Below are 18396 nucleotides of genomic sequence, written 5' to 3' on the forward strand. Positions count from 1 at the left end.
GTAAAGCGCTGAAGATGAGAATGAAGATAACACAGACAGATTTAGTTTTAGAAACCATCTAGCTACAAATAATGACACATCTTACTAGTGATCATGTGCTGAATGTTAATCCACCATCTACACTTTTCCAAGAGTAGAAGACTTCCATTGGCTTCAAGTACGCTATGAAAAGTCTGTGGGATGGAGTTTTCAGGTAACTGTTTGCCACATCTAGCACGAGAGCTTCTGTTTAATCCTTCATATAATCGCCAGATGCTGTCCGCCGTGCAAGTGGCAGCTTGCATATGTCAAATTGAACACCACGTACACCATCGCAAACGGGCTTGCACTGAGTAAACTAACATCGCTACTCCTAAAAACAACGGTATTGCTATTAACATGTATGCATATAATAGGGTACAGTATGTGTCAAAAGCATCAGTGCAATATCAGACAGCACCCGTGAGAACAGCACAGTTATACCGTTAACAGATTCATTCATGTCAAGCAGTGCGTGCAGGGCCGGTAAGCGCTCCGTGTATGCTTTGGTCACTCAGTTCTGTTATAAAAATCTATTTTCTTGTGATAACGGGATTTCGTTGAGACATTTTTTTTTTTTTTTTGCTTGTCAGTTTGATTAGTGTTGATTTCAAATACAATAAATATGTTTGAATAAAACTTGTAGTAACGGTGCTCATAATTGGCGGGTGCGCCTAAATTTTGTAAAGTTAGGAGCACCGGTGCTACCAAGCAAAAAGGTTAATATCGAGCCCTGTATTAGGAAATAAAACCTTTCTTGGTGTTCTCTGAGCCTACATTCAGTATGAGTATAATACTCAAGTTCTTTTCAAATTAGATACTTTAACACTTATACTCAAGTCTTATTAAAATTGGTGACTTGTAACTTGTAATGGAGTCATTTGTACAGTAAGGTATCTGTACTTTTACTCAGGTATGGTTTTCATGTACTCTTTACACCTCTGGTTACTGAACCAATACTGAATCATTCTGTTCTGCATGGTGATGCAACATAAAAACAATTAATGCTGACATTTAATATACAGCATATAACCAAAATCACTCTACTTCTCAAACAACACACATTTCACAAAGCAATTCAAGAGCAAATGTGGGATGAGGTGAAAATACACACTGAACTCAAGACTGAACCATTATGAATAATCACTGTTGGCTAACATCCACCTCTCAGACTGACATCTGACCTCATCTGTTCAATAGAGAGTGAATAAATAAAGCCGCTGTTCCCTGCAGTCACTTCATTTGAAGAGATTCTTCATGTTATTCAGCCGAACAATGACACAGGCAAACACACAAGCATATTCTGCACATACTTAAAATTGAGAGCATGCAACAGATGATGTGCTATATGCGCTTGTTAAGTGTGACGTCATGCGAAGCGGCTTCCGAGACCAAGCGCTCTATTCAACTGTATGGAAACTTATGAAATGGTAATAATAATAATATTGCATATGGAAAAGTCACTTAAATGCTCAAACATTTGTGCCAGAAAATAATCAATAGTCTACTTTGTTTTTTATTATTACGACAACAACAAAAAAGTCACAGTATATACAAAAAAAGCAGAGAAAGTCTTAAATAAAAAGGGAATTCTGAATAGAATTTAGGTATTATGAGATATAAAATAGAGTATTTCTGGAAATTAGCTTTATTGCGTAGATTTGAGTTATGAATTAATACAGTATCACAATACTACTTGGTATTGTGATACTTCAGCTGGTATAGTATCATGGCCTGAATTGATGGTATTGTGTGTGTGTTTGTGTGTGTGTGTATATTTATATATATATATATATATATATATATATATATATATATATATATATATATATATATATATATATATATATATACACACATATGCACATACACACATACACACATACATATGCATATACATACACATACACACACACACTAGCTGGCAAAAAGTCTTCTCACCTAGCCAAGTTTTAGGAACAACAAATAATAACTTCTAGTTGATCATTTGGTGTCAGAAGTGTCTTATATGAAAGGCAAAGGCCTCTAGATTTTGCTTATTTGAGCACAATAAAATCTGATCATGCCTTGATCATTAATGATTTGATTAGGACAGTAAGGTCTGACTCTGCTCAGACTAAAGTCTCATCACTGAACAGAAATAATGTCCAGTATAGAATATAAAGTCCTGCTGCAGTGGAGACAGAATGAATATTGTGTCTGACTCCATCATGAGCTTGGAGGACTGCATCCATACATCTCTGACATGACTCACATCACTGATTAATAAAGTCATCTGGAATGGCAAAGAAAGCATTCAGCAGGACTCCCAGAGCTAATCAAGATCCTTTGTGTTCATCTTCAACGCCTCCTCCTTCATCTTACCCCAGACATACTCAATAATGTTCATGTCTGGTGACTGGGCTGGCCAATCAACAGATGATTCATCAGAGGAATCCACCTTCAACACTTTTACAAATGATCAACTAGAAGTCAAGTTGTTCTTTGTTGCTCTTACAACTGCGATCCTTGACAAGACTTGTCAGGTAGTGTACATTTCCCAAGTGATGTTTAACAGAGAAAGGAAGTTTTCACAGTATTTTCTATAGGTTTCATTTGGAGAAAGTCCAAGTTTGGTTTGGTTTGTATTCAATATTTTTAGTTTTTTTTATTTATTTTTTAAGGTCAATGATATTATTATTAGAATCACATTATTTTTGATTGGCTGCCCATGACCTGCCCAATTACCCTAACTTTCCTAGTTAACCTTCATTCATTCATTTTCTTGTCGGCTTAGTCCCTTTATTAATCCGGGGTCGCTGCAGCAGAATGAACCGCCAACTTATCCAGCAAGTTTCTACGCAGCGAATGCCCTTCCAGCCGCAACCCATCTCTGGGAAACATCCACACACACATTCACACACACACTCATATACTACGGACAATTTAGCCTACCTAATTCACCTGTACCGCATGTCTTTGGACTGTGGGGGAAACCGGAGCACCCGGAGGAAACCCACGGGAAGGCAGGGAGAACATGCAAACTCCACACTGAAACGCCAACTGAGTCGAGGTTCGAACCAGCGACCTTCTTGCTGTGAGACGACAGCACTACCTACTGCACCACTGCCTCGCCCCTCCTAGTTAACCTAATTAACCTTTTAAATTGGATTTCCATCTTGCAAAATAACTAGAAAAATATGTGCCGTTGTCATGGCAAAGACAAAAGAAATTAGCTATTGAAACTATTATGTTGAAAAATGTGGTGATAAAATGCTGTCTCTAATAAGCAGCACTCTGGAAATATTTTTAAAAGCATTACAGTTTTACAGAAAGGCTAATAATCTTGACTTCAACTCTACCTTTGTTTAAGATTAGCAGTTTCGCTTCAATATAAATGTGCATCAGCTATACAGTGACTGTACAGTATCAGCAACAAGTGCCTTTTTAATATTTCAGCAACACTTCACTAATCAACTTTGTTTCTTAAGGCAAAACACTCCCCCAAAAGATTAGATTCATTCATTTTCTTGTCGGCTTAGTCCCTTTATTAATCTGGGGTCGCCACAGCGGATTTGAACCGCCAACTTATCCAGCATATGTTTTACACTGCGGATACCCTTCCAGCTGTAACCCATCACTGGGAAACATCCATAAACACTCATTCACACACTATGGACAATTTAGCTTATTCAATTCATCTATACCGCAGTCTTTGTACTGTGGAGGAAACCGGATGAAACCCACACCAACACAGGGAGAACATGCAAACTCCACACAGAATTGCCAACTGACCCAGCTGGGACTCAAATCAGCGACCTTCTTGTTGTGAGGTGACAGTGTAAACCACTGAGCCACCGTGTTGGCACTTCAACTAAGTTGTTAATTGAAAATAAACTGCTTAAATGTCTAAAATGTTCAGAATGCAGCAAAATAAACTACATCATGACTAGCATATTAGATTAGCACAACAAACCCACTCATTACAAAGTCAGCAATTTTCAAACTAAGAACTAAAATCCAATGAGCATAAAATGCAATATCTGTGAACAGATTCACATCCGATGCAATGCAGTGTTTTAAAGTGATTAAGATCAGCAGAATAAATGCTGTTACTGATAACATTTTAATTTTGTTAAGATTCTCAGCATTCCTGTTTGACTAAGCACATATTGACATTACTAAGAGTCTGCACTCCCTTGGTGGGAAAAAAACATGCAGACTAATCATTCATATAAAGCACTTTATTAAACGGGAAAAGCATTAAATAATCACCCTGTCACCATTTATGCTCTTTCTGTAATTGCTCTGCAAAATAGAAGTCATTATCTGCTGAAAATAGCCGTATATATTTAAATATGAGCAACTGCAGATGAGATTTAAGAGCTATGGCTTTTCAATAACTTAAATTTCAGTCAGCTTTTCTCTTGCAACAGTAATTTGAGCCCTGTAAACAGATTGTGCTGTTTGTGAAGTGACTTTTTTTACTTTCTGCATGAAGGACAAAAGCTCATCATGCAATTATGTGACTTGCATGTGATGACTTCAGAAGGCTTTAAAAATAAAAGGTCACTTGAGTAGATTACGAGACGTATAAATGGCTTAAGCATTTCTTAAAGTATTTATTTTTGTTTTTACTGTAGGAAAGCAAATCTGATTTGCATGTAAAATATGATTTACAATTCTCTCCTTAAAAAATGTATGCTATATGCCTCGTTTTGTTTTTTTCTTACGGTTTGTAAAAGTAATAAGCTTTTTAAACCAGCGCTTTTTAAATCATAATTAAGTAGTGCATGGAAATCAGGAGCTTAAGCGTTCTTGAAAAACAAATAACATTTTTTGTGTTTCACATAGAAAAACACATTTTTTCTGCATAGGAATATAGATAGAGTATACAGTTAGTGAAAGAGATAATAATTAGATCCCAGATCAGCGTCTGTACGCGCCATTTAAAGTGACACCTCTGTTATCAAACAAGTGCGCAGCAAATGCATCTCATGTTTTGTTTAGCTTGATAACAGAGGTGTCACTGTAAGAATGCACAGATCAATAATGAAGCATTCCATTACTTTAGAAACTGTTTGTGCTCATTTAAAAGAAAATTAGCTGTTTAAAATAAAACATGCAGCAGGACGGAGATGTTTACATATTATTCAGTGTATTTGTCTGTTTAAACATACACAACGCTCCTCTGTAAATGGCGTGTACAGAAGCTGATCTGGGATCAGTTTATTGTACGGAGCGCGTCTGTCAGTCTGCGCTTATACATGCGTTCACTGCTTCAGAGGTTGCTTATGAAAGGCGATGATTGACGCACAGTATTAATGTAAAGAAAGTGGGATATATTGGTAAAATATGGGAGAATTTCGGCAAAAACGGGAGGGTTTAAGTGAGTGAAGTTGCGAGAGAACGCAAAACATCTTTGTGAGGGAACGCAAAACTTTGCGAGAGAACTCAAAAACTTAGAAATATATATTTTCCTCCCACCCATTTTTTTCTTTCACCCATTATTTTTTATCACCCAGCCAAGTTTTTTCTCCTCCACTACGTCCCTTCCGGGGTTCCGTAGATTCCTTCTTCTGAAAAAAGTTTTATTTATGTAAAAATAAATAAATAAATAAATAATACTTTTTTAAAAAGTAATATTTTGAAAAGTTTTTAAAGATGTAGTATGTAAGTTTGACACCCAGTGATTGAATTAGGTATTGCACTCCTGAATCAAAACACATTTTCCTCCTCTGGCGTGTCCAGGGGTCCGTTCTTCGTACGTGGATTACTCAGTTAGCTGGATTTGGATATTGATGATTTGACATGATCCAGGATCGTTTCGTTCTTCAAAGCTGATCCGAGAGTTGTTGTCATGGCAACAGTTCTGCTAGGTCAAACCTGATCGGGAGCAGGTTCAATTCATATAAACAGGATTAGATCGGCTCAGTTCAAGCTAAGATAGTACAGTAAGTATGTTCCGAATTCTTATATTTTCTTACAGTAGTAGTTATATACACTTGGGAAAATGGTACATATTTTTTAACTATATATATATAAAGTTAAAGTCATTAATAAAATAAATAAAGTTATACATATTAATAAAACGTATGCAATCTGCACCGTCGAAATGAACAAAGACTGCCATCTGGTGGTGCAAAGAGAAAACTTATTGGTATGAACTTTTTAGATCGCTTAGTACAAATTGTCTATAATAGAAATGCACAATATGTGACTTTTTTTTAAAGCAATAATACATTTATGCAGTCATAAACATGTTTTGATAGTTAATATGCCAGTGATTGGATGCTTCACAAAAGTTGCAGACACCTTTACCAATATCAAAATGCTTTTGTAAACAACCAGTTATTCTTTACACCGATTAAAAAACGGATATTATTATAAAGAAAATCTTTTCTAAATGTAGAACTTAATACATTGATTTGCATTGAAATGCATGATGAATACTCTTGTCTTGACACATGAAAGTGTAAAGCCTGCAGCCCACAACAAATGTGGAAAGTTATTGCGTGTCATATTTAACAAACCGTTTGCTGCTAATTTGATGTAATTTTGCTCACATGGATAATTGAATATTAACCAGATGATGTCATTACGCTGCTGTGCCGTCAGCCAATCATTGCATTGCTGATCATGAATTCGAGGATCGATAGATCTGTCCTTCACAACACACGCAGCGATCTCAGATCAGTTCATCCAGACATTCTAATCTGATTCGCGAACTTGTTTGAAGAACCAAATTAGCCAGAGATCAGTTATCAAGATTAAAAGATCCAGGATCTGCCAAATAATCTTAGATCATTTAAGCGAGGTACGAAGAACGGACCCCAGGCAAGTGCAGGTTGCCAGATTGACATGAGGGTGTCTGACTATCGAGCCTAAAGGCTGATTTAGGGATGATTTGAACCATTTCCTAACTAAAAGCAACGGCACGCAATAGAAGAAATATTTTCTATACTAAAATGAGTTTTTGTCATAAGCAACACCTCAAATTTCTATTTTAGAAATGGTTCCTATTTCTCACAAGTGAACAACATTGTAAACTATGACCCCCTCAGGTACCACTTTATTCAGTGTTGAATGCTAATAATGCGAGTTTGAATGTTGTTTTACATGACCTTTATTTCCATACTACTGAAATCAGCAGCAGATAGTTCATCTCAGATCTGGAAAATAAAATAAACCATCTGAAACTTAACTTCATAACTGTGACTCAGTGTAAACCAATACATCAGTGATTCAGCATCTACATTTATTCATGTTAAAAAATCTTAATATGTGTTAACTAGATTATAAACTTTACCATTTGGCTGGAGTGCAGTGAGTGCACTATTCTGTGCTTCTGAATGGCTGTATTTACATTTCTGTCATGTTTCGTCTAGTGCACACAGCCAAACTGCATATCACTGCAAATCTTGTCACGTAGCATGTTGTTAGGACACGGGGTTACAAAGTAACCTTCACACTTAATGTTTACATTTGTAATATTTAAATGTTTGCTATTTAATAATCTCATGTGGAACTCTGCGTCTCTTTTTAGAGTCTGCTACTGTCCACCGGAGGTCGCGTTTTCGATCGCAGGTACATGCTTTGTCATATAGTTGGATAATCTGGCATTGAGCAAGTTAAAAGAACCAAAACAAAGACAGAAATTCCGGCACGTAATACACATTTTCAAAGCAGAATATCTGACTTTAGCATTGTTTCACAGATAAACAAGAATGTTCACTTAACATGTTTCCGAAATATCTGCAAACATATTATGGTATTTTTATACTTTAGAAGAGTCAAAGACTTACATACAGCACCTTTAAGACTTTTTTTTTTTTTACAATTGGCTACAGAACAAACCATTGCTGTCCAATGCAAGTTGCATTATTAACCTAATTAACCTAGTTAGGCCTTTAAATAGCACTTTAAGCTGAATACTAGCATTTTGCAAAATAACAAAATAAAAAATATTAGGTACTAGGGGTGTTTATGCTCAATTTCGATTATCGAATCAAAAAATAGAATCGTCGATGCTGCCACGCCCCCACGTCACATAAGCTTGGCTTGCCAAGCGGGAAAAAAACAGGCTTGTTGAAGAGCTTGTTAAACTGCAGAAGCAGGAGACCCGTCGACAGAGCTTAAACCCTCTCCTCTTTCAATAAAGTCGCCGGTGTGGAAGCATTTTGGATTTCCAGTGAGTTATGTTGACAACGTTCGTGTTGTCGACAAAAAAAAAAACAGTTTTGCAAGCTCTGCTATGTACGTATTACGTACGGTTCGTCTGATAGACAACACCGTCATCGCGATCCTCCGCCCGCCCCCGTTGCAAATCCGCTCACGAAAAGTTCACACTCAGGCCCTGTTTACACTGTCTTTGTTTTTAAATGGCATTTTAGAACGACAACGATTTGACATCCACACTGGCGTGTGGCATTTCTGAGCAGCCCTCCTTCCTCTCTACCTCTGAAAATGCACATCACGTGACCACACAGACACAGACGCACACACAGCCATGCGCTCGAGACAGCAGGTCCAGGCAGTCAGAGGACTGCTTCAATCTTTCACTCACTTGTACTTAGTCATTTTAGCGAACACCTCAGATACTGTTGGCTGGTTGCTGTTGGTTGTGCGTCTTTTTTACCGACGCCATTATAACGACACAGATCACTGCCTATTCACGAGTCCCGCAGAAAAAGTGATTGACAGGTGGTAATTATGTGTGTATCTTGCCTTTATTCATTTACTGTATGATTTGTTTATGGGTAAAACAAAGACCATGCAGGTCAGGTAGTTTAAACGGTAGGCTACAAATAATTAATTGGTCATTAATTAATTAATTATTCATAATCGAAAATCGAATCGTGCCTTTAGAATCGAAAATGTAATCGAATCGAGGATTTGGAGAATTGTGACACCCTTATTAGGTACTGTCAAAATTGTGATAACAAAAGAATCTAGTTATTAGAAATTAAATATTAAAACTATTGTTAAAATAATCTTCTATAAGTTAAACAGCACTTGGGAAATAATTTTAAAAGAGTTGAAATGTCACAGGAGGGCTAATAATTCTGACCTTTACTGTTTATACAGTGAAGTATTTTTAGTTATCATACCTGTTTAACTATCGCTTTTGCATAATCATGATAAAAGCTTCAGCAGTTAATCGCAAAAATAAAATAAAAGTCTAAACAGAAGCAAAGGCAAGTGTGCAGCGCTCAGTGACTTTGGTTGTCAGGGGACCAAAACAAACCTCTCAGAGGCACAAAACACGCAGGAAAATCCAGCCAACGTGAATCATCAGTGCTGCAAAGAGACAGGGAACATTCCAGCTGCGCTTCCCACTCATCTGCACAGATCACATGTCAAATAACACAACTATCAGCTGACGGTGCCCAAACCCAGGCCTCGTTCTCCAGACAAACGCACGTCTGACAGCAAAGCTCACGTTACATCCTTATTTATCCAGGAGTGCGCAGGATCCGGAGAGCAGAAATAATGTGTAGGAAAGAGTGCGAGCGCAGGAGAAAAAGCTAGAAACAGTGGCACTCACAGTTCTGTTCATGTCAGCAGGGGAATCTGGGATATTTCCAAGCGGCAGGCAGCCGACGCGGCTCAGGGAAGAAGCGCATGGAGTCCCGGATCATGCCTTGATTACAAAAACGCCAGTCGGGCTGCGAGCCAAGATCCCTGAGTGCAAAGAAAAGCCCTGCTGACGGATCCGGCCACTCAGCCGTACAGCGCAGCCTCCCTCTCTCTCTCTCTTTCTGTCTGTCTCTAAATCTCTCGCTCATGGTTAAAATTACCCCTCAGTCCCCCACCCACGTCTGCTGCCTTACCCCTCAACACAATTCACTGCATCACACTCAATACGTCACATGAATATGCTGTTCCTTTAACAAAGAATGACAAAGAAAACTGTTTCTGAGAGAGTTTCTTCAGCTATGGGGACATTGGTCTTTGTGAACTTTAAAAAAACTTTCTTTAAAAAAAAGAAGTAGAATATATATAAATACATACATACATACATGCATCCATGCATGCATACATACATACATACATGCATGCATGCATGCATGCATACATACATACATACATGCATGCATGCATGCATGCATACATACATGCATACATACATACTGTACATACATACATGCATACATACATACATACATACATGCATCCATGCATGCATACATACATACATACATACATGCATGCATACACAATTAAACACTTTAAAACAAACTGATTATTCACTTACACATCATAAACAGAATAAAGACTAAATGAAAATGTGAATTTAGTAAAAATATGAATTTGAAAATTTTATTTTTCATATAAATTTAATGAGTTACATTTTTAAATATGCAAAATGAATAGGGCTGTGCAATTAATCGAAAATCCGCTTTCGATTTTAGCTTCTATATTATTTTTATGAAAAACCATTAATCAAGATAAACGATTATTAACTTAGCAGCGCGAAAGACCGCATGGTGATGTGTGTGTGTGCGGCGTGCACACACAGAAGCATGCAGTCAGCATTTGGTCTCATTCGCGCACTGAGACGAGCAGAGCGCACACACATCTTTTGTAGCTAAAGTGTGTTTCTTACAGTGAAGATGCTTAAAGCACAGTTTGTTTCATATTTTTATTCTATTGTATTTATTTCTCTTTCCTTTGCAGGGTGGAAAATAACTGTATATATGCAGTTGAAGTCAGAATTATTAGCGACACTTTTCCTTCCTAATTTCTTATTCATGGAAATACGATTTTTTTCAACTTATTTCTGAACATAATAGTTTTAATAACTAATTTCTAATAACTAATTTATTTTATCTTTGCTATGATGACAGCAAATAATATTAGACTATTTTCAAAATACAAGCATTTAGATTCAAAGTGCAATTCAAAGACTTAATTAGGGTAACTATGCAAGTTATTGTATAACAGTAGTTTCTTCTGCAGACAATCAAAAATATTTATTGCTTAAGGGGGCGAATAATATTGACCTTAAAATGGGTTTGAAAATATTTAAACCTGCTTTTATTCTAGTCAAAATAAAGCAAATAAGCCTAGAAGAAAAAATATTAGAGGAAATACTGCAAAAATTCCTTGTTCTGTTAAACATCATTGGGGAAATATTTATTTAACAAAAAAAAATCTCAGGAGTGCTAATAATTTTGCCTTCAACTGATAATCGTTTTGAATAATCGTGATTACAATTATGACCAGAACACATGTTTTGAGCTGTTGACAGTCGTATACGTGTCCCACACTGCTAAAAACACTAGTAGGACACCTATATTTCACTAAAAAGTGTAAATTGGTTGTTTTTGCGTTATTTCAAGCAAATTCGTACTTCCTGTTTGAAACTAATTTTTGAAGCTGCATCACGGTCATGACATAATAGCGTGTATTCCAGCGTGCAGACTGGGCGTCTGTGCCAGAGTGAGTCTTATTACGTCTTACAGTGTGTTGCATTAATGCATGAGTAAGGCTTGGTTCAAACCAATCAGCACGCTCTATTGTGCAACTTCATTAATATTCATTAGTGTCACCGTGTTTACACCACAGAGACCCCACGTTGTGTTGGCAAAACAAGCGTGAAGTGTTGCTTTTATAGTTTGCTGCAGTTAAGTTTCGTTTTCATTTTCTCTCTGTGAGAGCTCAGCTGGATCACGTGTGGATTAACAGTGTACGCGACGCTCGACAACAATAACTTACGTGTCTAAGGAGGAACATTGTTTACCTGAGAGCTGTTCTCATCTGCAAACGTTGAAATCCGGATTCGCTTGTAACGTTAGTCTCCTCTTCATAAAGACGCGGCTCTAGTTGCTGGTGATTGTCCTGTCTCTACAGATTTGGTGAGCGACCAGTGCTCTTTGTTTATTCAGTTGGTTCGTATCGAATTAAGTTAACTATTGCACTGAGTGCAAACATAGCACCGCATTTTGTTACCGGAATAACACACGCGGCTTTCTGACGCTACCTGCCGTGTGCATCTAAGTTTCCGGGAAATGCTAAGTTTTTTTTTCTTTCATTCGCCGTGCGGTATCAAACATTGCATGAAAAATACACGCTTAGAGCAGATCCTCGAATTAAATATCACGTTTGTCGGGAGGGACATGAATGAATTCCCTGAATGAAAGAGCCAAACTGCAGATAAAGTCCAACATTTAATAATTTGGCAAATAATTCGACTACAGATGTCCATGTAGGTCAAACACCATCACTTTCTCATGTGTGTGTATTTTGACTGAAACTCGCGCGTGCCCAAATAGACACTCCCACACCATCCCACTTTAGTTCCTCCGACACTCCCCCCTAAACAGAGCTGGACACGCCCACTTTTCTGACTTTTTCCAAAGTAGAGGTGTGAAAACACCCTGCTGAAACGAGGGGGTTTCATGGCCCTTTAAAAAGTCATTATACATTAAAAAGGGTCATATTTTGGTTTTGGGGGTCTCCAACAACAGGCTGATCTGCATGCAAGGTCAAAAAACACTGTCATTGTCTTATAATATACATTTTTTTTTACTTAATTATTCCAGCGACTCCTATACGATTCGTTCAGCGATTCATTTGTTCCCTTAGCGCGATGCAAATCTGCGCTGATTGGTCCAATGACAGTCTGTTGCTATTGGTCGACAGCATTCAGCACGAGACAGAGTGAAATGCCCACCACGTCTTATCAACAATATTGAAGTAGTCAGAGTGCAGAGTGTGTGTGTGAGCAATCCTGCCAACACTCCTGTTTTTCCCGGGAGTCTCTCGGATTTTAGACCCATCTCTTAAGGCTCCTACACACCGGGATGTTTTTTGTTTGCGTTTATCGTCAGCGTTTTACGAGACGTTTTCAGTGTTCAAACCTAAGCGCTTTTCACTGGCATCAAGCAGAAGAGTATGGTAAATCACTCTTTTGACGTTAGATGGCGCTGCACAACTATTAGCTTCAGACACCCGGTTATAACACAGAAGAAGTGGAGGAGCGGAAGTTCACAGTCGCACGCATGTTGTTAAACTTACTGGTGACTCGAACAAGCATGGATGGTTCAAGCAGCAGCTCCAGCTCTAGCGATAAAGAAATGATTATTGTTTACCAGAGCAATAAGCAGCTCCACGTTCGTATCGCCTCTGGGCATCTTCTTCAATGTGCGCTCACATTGACAGTTTTGCGCTTGAGCGCCTCCAAGTGCGGTTTACGGTAACTTCAGCAGCTCCGTGCACGTGAACAAAGGTGCCGATCTGATTGGTGGAGAAGGTTTTGACGCCGCGCATCAAAACAAAAAAACGAGCATGAGGCGTTTTTTTTTTAATGACGCTTTTGCACCTGGCGTTTTGCCGGTTGGTGTGCATGATCACATTGACGCCCTTTATTTAGTTACGAGGCGTTAAACGTCGACGGAAAACGTAAGAAAAAACGTCTCGGTGTGCACGGGCCTTTACATTTCAGACCCATCTCCCGCCACCCTCTCGTTTTGCTATTCATCCCGGAAAACTCCCTATAATCTATAATCCTCTTAGTCTATGCTGACATTATCTTCAGCAGCTCAAACACTCTAATGGCTAATGGACAGACGGCTGCTTCTCACTCAGGGCTGCTGTCGATGCTAATGATGTAGAGATGGTCACTAGTGGGTGGGGCTTTCTCCCTCTGATGACACGTACTGTACATGTTAATCAGTTTTACTTCTTTTTGTTTGTTCCAGCAAGACATAAGACTTACAACAAAAGAAATTAGATATTTCACAGAGGATAAACAATATAGGAAATACTGCAAAAAGCTTATTTGCTCTGTTAAACATCACTTAGGAAATGTTTTAGTATTTTGAAGAATTTAAATTTTAATTGGGCTAATTATTTTGTGCTTAAATGTATATTATCATATTGCATACTCCTAGTAAACTAAATGTAAACACAACAAAAAGTGTTGAAACACTCACATGAGGCTCGTCATCTAGAAAATATCGATCGTTCTCACAGAAGCCCATGAACATGAGTGGCTCGTGGTGTTGCATGATTCCTCACGGGTTATTTTTCTCAGCTGAAACAAATAATAACAATACTATATTATAGATATGCACAAAAACAAGATTTTCTTGAGATATTCTTTAAGACACTTCTATACAGCTTAAAGTGACATTAAAAGGCTTAACTAGGTTAATTAGGTTAACTAGGCAGGTTAGGGTCATTAGGCAAGTCATTGTATAACGACGGCTTGTTCCATATAAAAGAAAAACATATATAGCTTAACTCCAATAATTTTAATAATTAAATAATTTAACGCTAATTATTTTGACCTTAAAATGGTGTTTAAAAAATTAAAAACTGCTTTTATTCCAGCCAAAATAAAACAAATAAGACTTTCTCTAGAAGAAAAAACATTATCAGACATACTGTGAAAATTTCCTTGCTCTGTTAAACATCATCTGAGAAATATTTAAAACGAAATTAAATTAAAGAGGGGCAAATAATTCTGACTTCAACTGTATATGAAATTAAAAGTTATACTTTTTAACTTGTATTTAATGTTTGCAAAGCAAATCCAATTAGATCTACTTTATTTGGTAATCAAAGCAAGTCTTCTATATAATATCTCTACTAAAAGACAGAAAATATTACTTAACAAACTGCATTATAAATCATCATATGAACATTTTCATATTAGTCAATAATTATAACTGATTAAAATAACTAAATAAATATAAATTGACACACATTTACACAAGTAAATAAACAGAATCAATGATGGGCTAAAAATCTGCTTAATTCTGCACGTGCACATTCCGTGTGGGCCAACTGATGGCTGAGCAATAGTAGTAGGTAGGAGTGGTGATTGGGGTAAAGTTGGTTGTACACTGGCACATTATGACTTTCTCCTTAATAATATAATTTCAGACATGTATTATTTGCAAATTCTAAATAGTGAAATCTAGGGCTGCACAATATATCGATTTAGCATCGATATCGAAATGTGTGAATCCGCAATAGGCACATTGCATAGATATGCAATGTTGCGCCGATTGTATTTGAGCTAGAGTCACAGTTCTCCAGTTGTGCTGATTGAACTTTTCTATTAAAAATAAATAAATAAAACTACATTAAATATACTATTTCATTGCTGAAACTATTTCATATGCAGAATATACAGAACTTGAAGTTCTTGAGCATATGAACTGAACTTAAACACTAAAAACTGAACTAATCTGTTCCAATTTACTATGACCATTTATGTGAAGCTGCTTTGACACAATCTACATTGTAAAAGCGCTATACAAATAAAGCTGAATTGAATTAAATTGAATATAGCAGATGGAAATATCTCACATGTGGACATTATGCGAAGTGATGAGGAAGATAAAGTTTGTTATAAACAAGGCGCAATCTATACAATAAAAACATCCAAATTAAAGTAAAAAATGTTACAATGATAATGTTTGTGATTTAAAAAATAAATTCCAAGATCATACCAGCAATCATGAATGTTTTCTTTTGTATTTTAAGTTGGTAGAACTGTTCTGACCTGATGTCCATTGAAATGGACAAAAATCTATATTCTTAAAGGGTGTTGAATTTTTATTATTATAATTTGGTCTCATTTAAGAGCCTCAAGAACTGTGGAAACATACGTTTACATTTTTCTGAAACTTGGAACATATCTCGGGTCTGAAGGGGTTAACAAGCACAAAGTAACACCTAACGCTAGAGTTAGCATAAATCCTGTTAGAAATTGAACATAATCCATTATAGGCTTCTCAGCAAGTACTGACCAACATTGCCTTAATTATCATTTAAAACAAAATAAAGATTCATTTGTGTAAATCTTAAACGTTAATTCAGAAATTGAAAGTCACATATGGATGTAAGTTAACTGTTAACGTGTAACGTCGTTAACTATATTTTGGCTCGCGCTGTATTTCTGTTTGCTAGTAAGTTAGTCAGTCAGAATTACCCCCACTTTAAAACATTAAGAAAGTTCAACCGTAATCAAATGAGATACAATAAATCTGCATTTATAGTGAAAATGATGTGCTAGCTTACCTGACAACCAGGTAAAAAAAACACAACTTCATGACAAGCAGATGAGCCGAGGCCTGTGCGACTGACGTCACTGCGCTGTAGTTTTGCCGCCATCTGCTGCTGAGTGATGAAAGCGCGTGATCACGTGCGCGCTCCTGTGTGCTGTTTTCTTATTTCTTTTGATAAATAAAGACTCATTTGGAAATACTGAACTTAAAGCATCAAACCAATAACTGAATATTGCAGCTTATTTTTTTTGTATGATCTTTGTATATAAAATCGCGTCCTGTTTATTTTATTTCTATTTCTGATTACATAATACAATGACAAGTGAATAGTTAAGTCTTTTATTAGATAATTCTTTCAATAGATTTTGATAGACTATTTCTAACTATTTTCTAACAATTTTTTACCCATTTGAAAACAAGATGATGTTCATCATTCATTTCAATTTTAATTTGTACAGAATATTTTAACTAAATGTAGTTGCTAGTAAAAAGACGCATGATGTTAACATGCATATATCTGTTACACTGAATGGCAATGACATTTTTCACCCATATTTTAACATTTTGGATTCACGAACGTTTTTAAAACATTAAAATACACATTTTATACATACTTACAGCATTTTTTTATATGACATTTTTAAAATTATATTTGATACAGACATGCACCAAATTATCCAAAATAATAAAATACACATTATAAATATATATATATATATATATATATATATATATATATATATATATATATATATATATATATATATATATATATATATATATATATATATATATATATATATATATATATCTTTTTGAATATTTTGGTGCATGAATATTATTATTATTATTATCATTATTATTATTGTTATTATATAAAATATAGTTCTATTACAATAATTATTTTAATCTTAAAATAAAAAAATGATAGAAAAATACTAGAATCCACATAAAAGTGCTTAACAACAGTAGTAAGGCAACGATGCAAAACGACACTGTCCTGAACATTTAAAAGCAGGAATGTGTCCAAAGTGCACATATAAAGGTGATGAAACTGTACAGCAGGTGTTTTTGTTTTTACAGGTATTAATTATCAGTTACATCAAGCAACTTGAGTCTGTGTTTCTGCAGCCACACCTGAAACTTCAAGCACAAACCACACCTGTTGCTCGAGGAAAAAAAAAACCCTGTTTTACTACACGATCAGGTGGTCATTTTCACCATGTTTGTGACTTGTGCACACATTAATATAACTTTAAAAACAGATGCGCTGAGATTTGATATTACAATGATTAAATATATATATATATATATATATATATATATATATATATATATATATATATATATATAGAATACTATACAATACAATCAAATAGATAAAAAAATAATTTAATACATATATAATTATTAATGAATTTAATAAATACATAGCAAAAAGAAAAAATGTAATTATAGAAAGATATAGAAATATATTTAAATATATACACACACACACACACACACACACACACATATATATATATATGTGTGTGTAGAAGTGTAAATATATATGTATATGTATGTATATATATGTATATATATGTATAGGAACTTTAATTGGGGTAATAAGGGGTAATATTAATTGGGGTAATAAGGCTGGTGTATGTATATATATATATATATATATATATATATATATATATATATATATATATATATATATATATATATATATACACACACACACACACACACACACACACACACACACACACACACACACACACACATATATATATATATATATATATATATATATATATATATATATATATATATATGTGTGTGTGTGTGTGTGTGTGTGTGTGTGTGTGTGTGTGTGTGTGTGTGTGTGTGTGTGTGTGTGTGTATATATGTATATATAATATTATTGTTTTAATTAATTATTTAATAAGAAGAATGCATATTTAAATTTCATCTTCTTTTTTTTTTTTTGATGTACTGAAAAAACAACAAAAAAAACTGTTTTAAAAATACCAAAAACAACTAAAATATCATTATAAACAAGTTAGCAAAATGTCCTTTTACAAATGAATTCAAACAATCAATAAAAACTTATGTTTATTTAGCTTTCTAAATACTAAAAGCAGAAAGATATTAATGCAAACAATTAATAAATCTATTTAAAACAACAGTGCAGTTGTGCATTTTCTATTTGTGGTGCATGTTTTAGTGTTTTTTTATTTTTATTTATTTATTATGTTGTGAATATTAATGTTATGTTTTACTTAATGCACATCACAAAACATTATAAACCAGTATATTAAATATAGCACAATAAACAGAAGAAAAAGAAAAAGAAATAAACATTTTAGGTGTAGCTCAACTATCA

The 18396-nt window shown here is 35.4% G+C and overlaps 1 protein-coding gene across 15 annotated transcripts in view; it reads right to left on the bottom strand.

The window, feature by feature from the left end:
- ccdc9b (coiled-coil domain containing 9B) overlaps positions 1-16113 on the bottom strand; it is an 88463-nt gene extending 72350 nt beyond the window's left edge. For 7 of the 15 annotated variants that reach the window (XM_087290047.1, XM_087290042.1, XM_087290041.1 and 4 more), the window contains exon 1: positions 9545-9770. In XM_087290047.1, coding sequence (XP_087146173.1) covers positions 9545-9556 — 12 coding nt within the window. In that variant the 5' untranslated portion in view covers positions 9557-9770. Of the gene's footprint in view, positions 1-9244; positions 9771-13937; positions 14039-16035 lie in introns of those variants that run through there. The other 8 variants (XM_087290046.1, XM_087290039.1, XM_087290040.1 and 5 more) reach the window with 2 other exon arrangements.
- Positions 16114-18396: the final 2283 nt, after the last annotated feature.

The sequence above is a fragment of the Danio rerio genome, chromosome 17 (assembly GCF_052040795.2).
Source record: "Danio rerio strain M-AB ecotype USA chromosome 17, GRCz13ab, whole genome shotgun sequence".
NCBI classification, from domain to species: domain Eukaryota; kingdom Metazoa; phylum Chordata; class Actinopteri; order Cypriniformes; family Danionidae; genus Danio; species Danio rerio.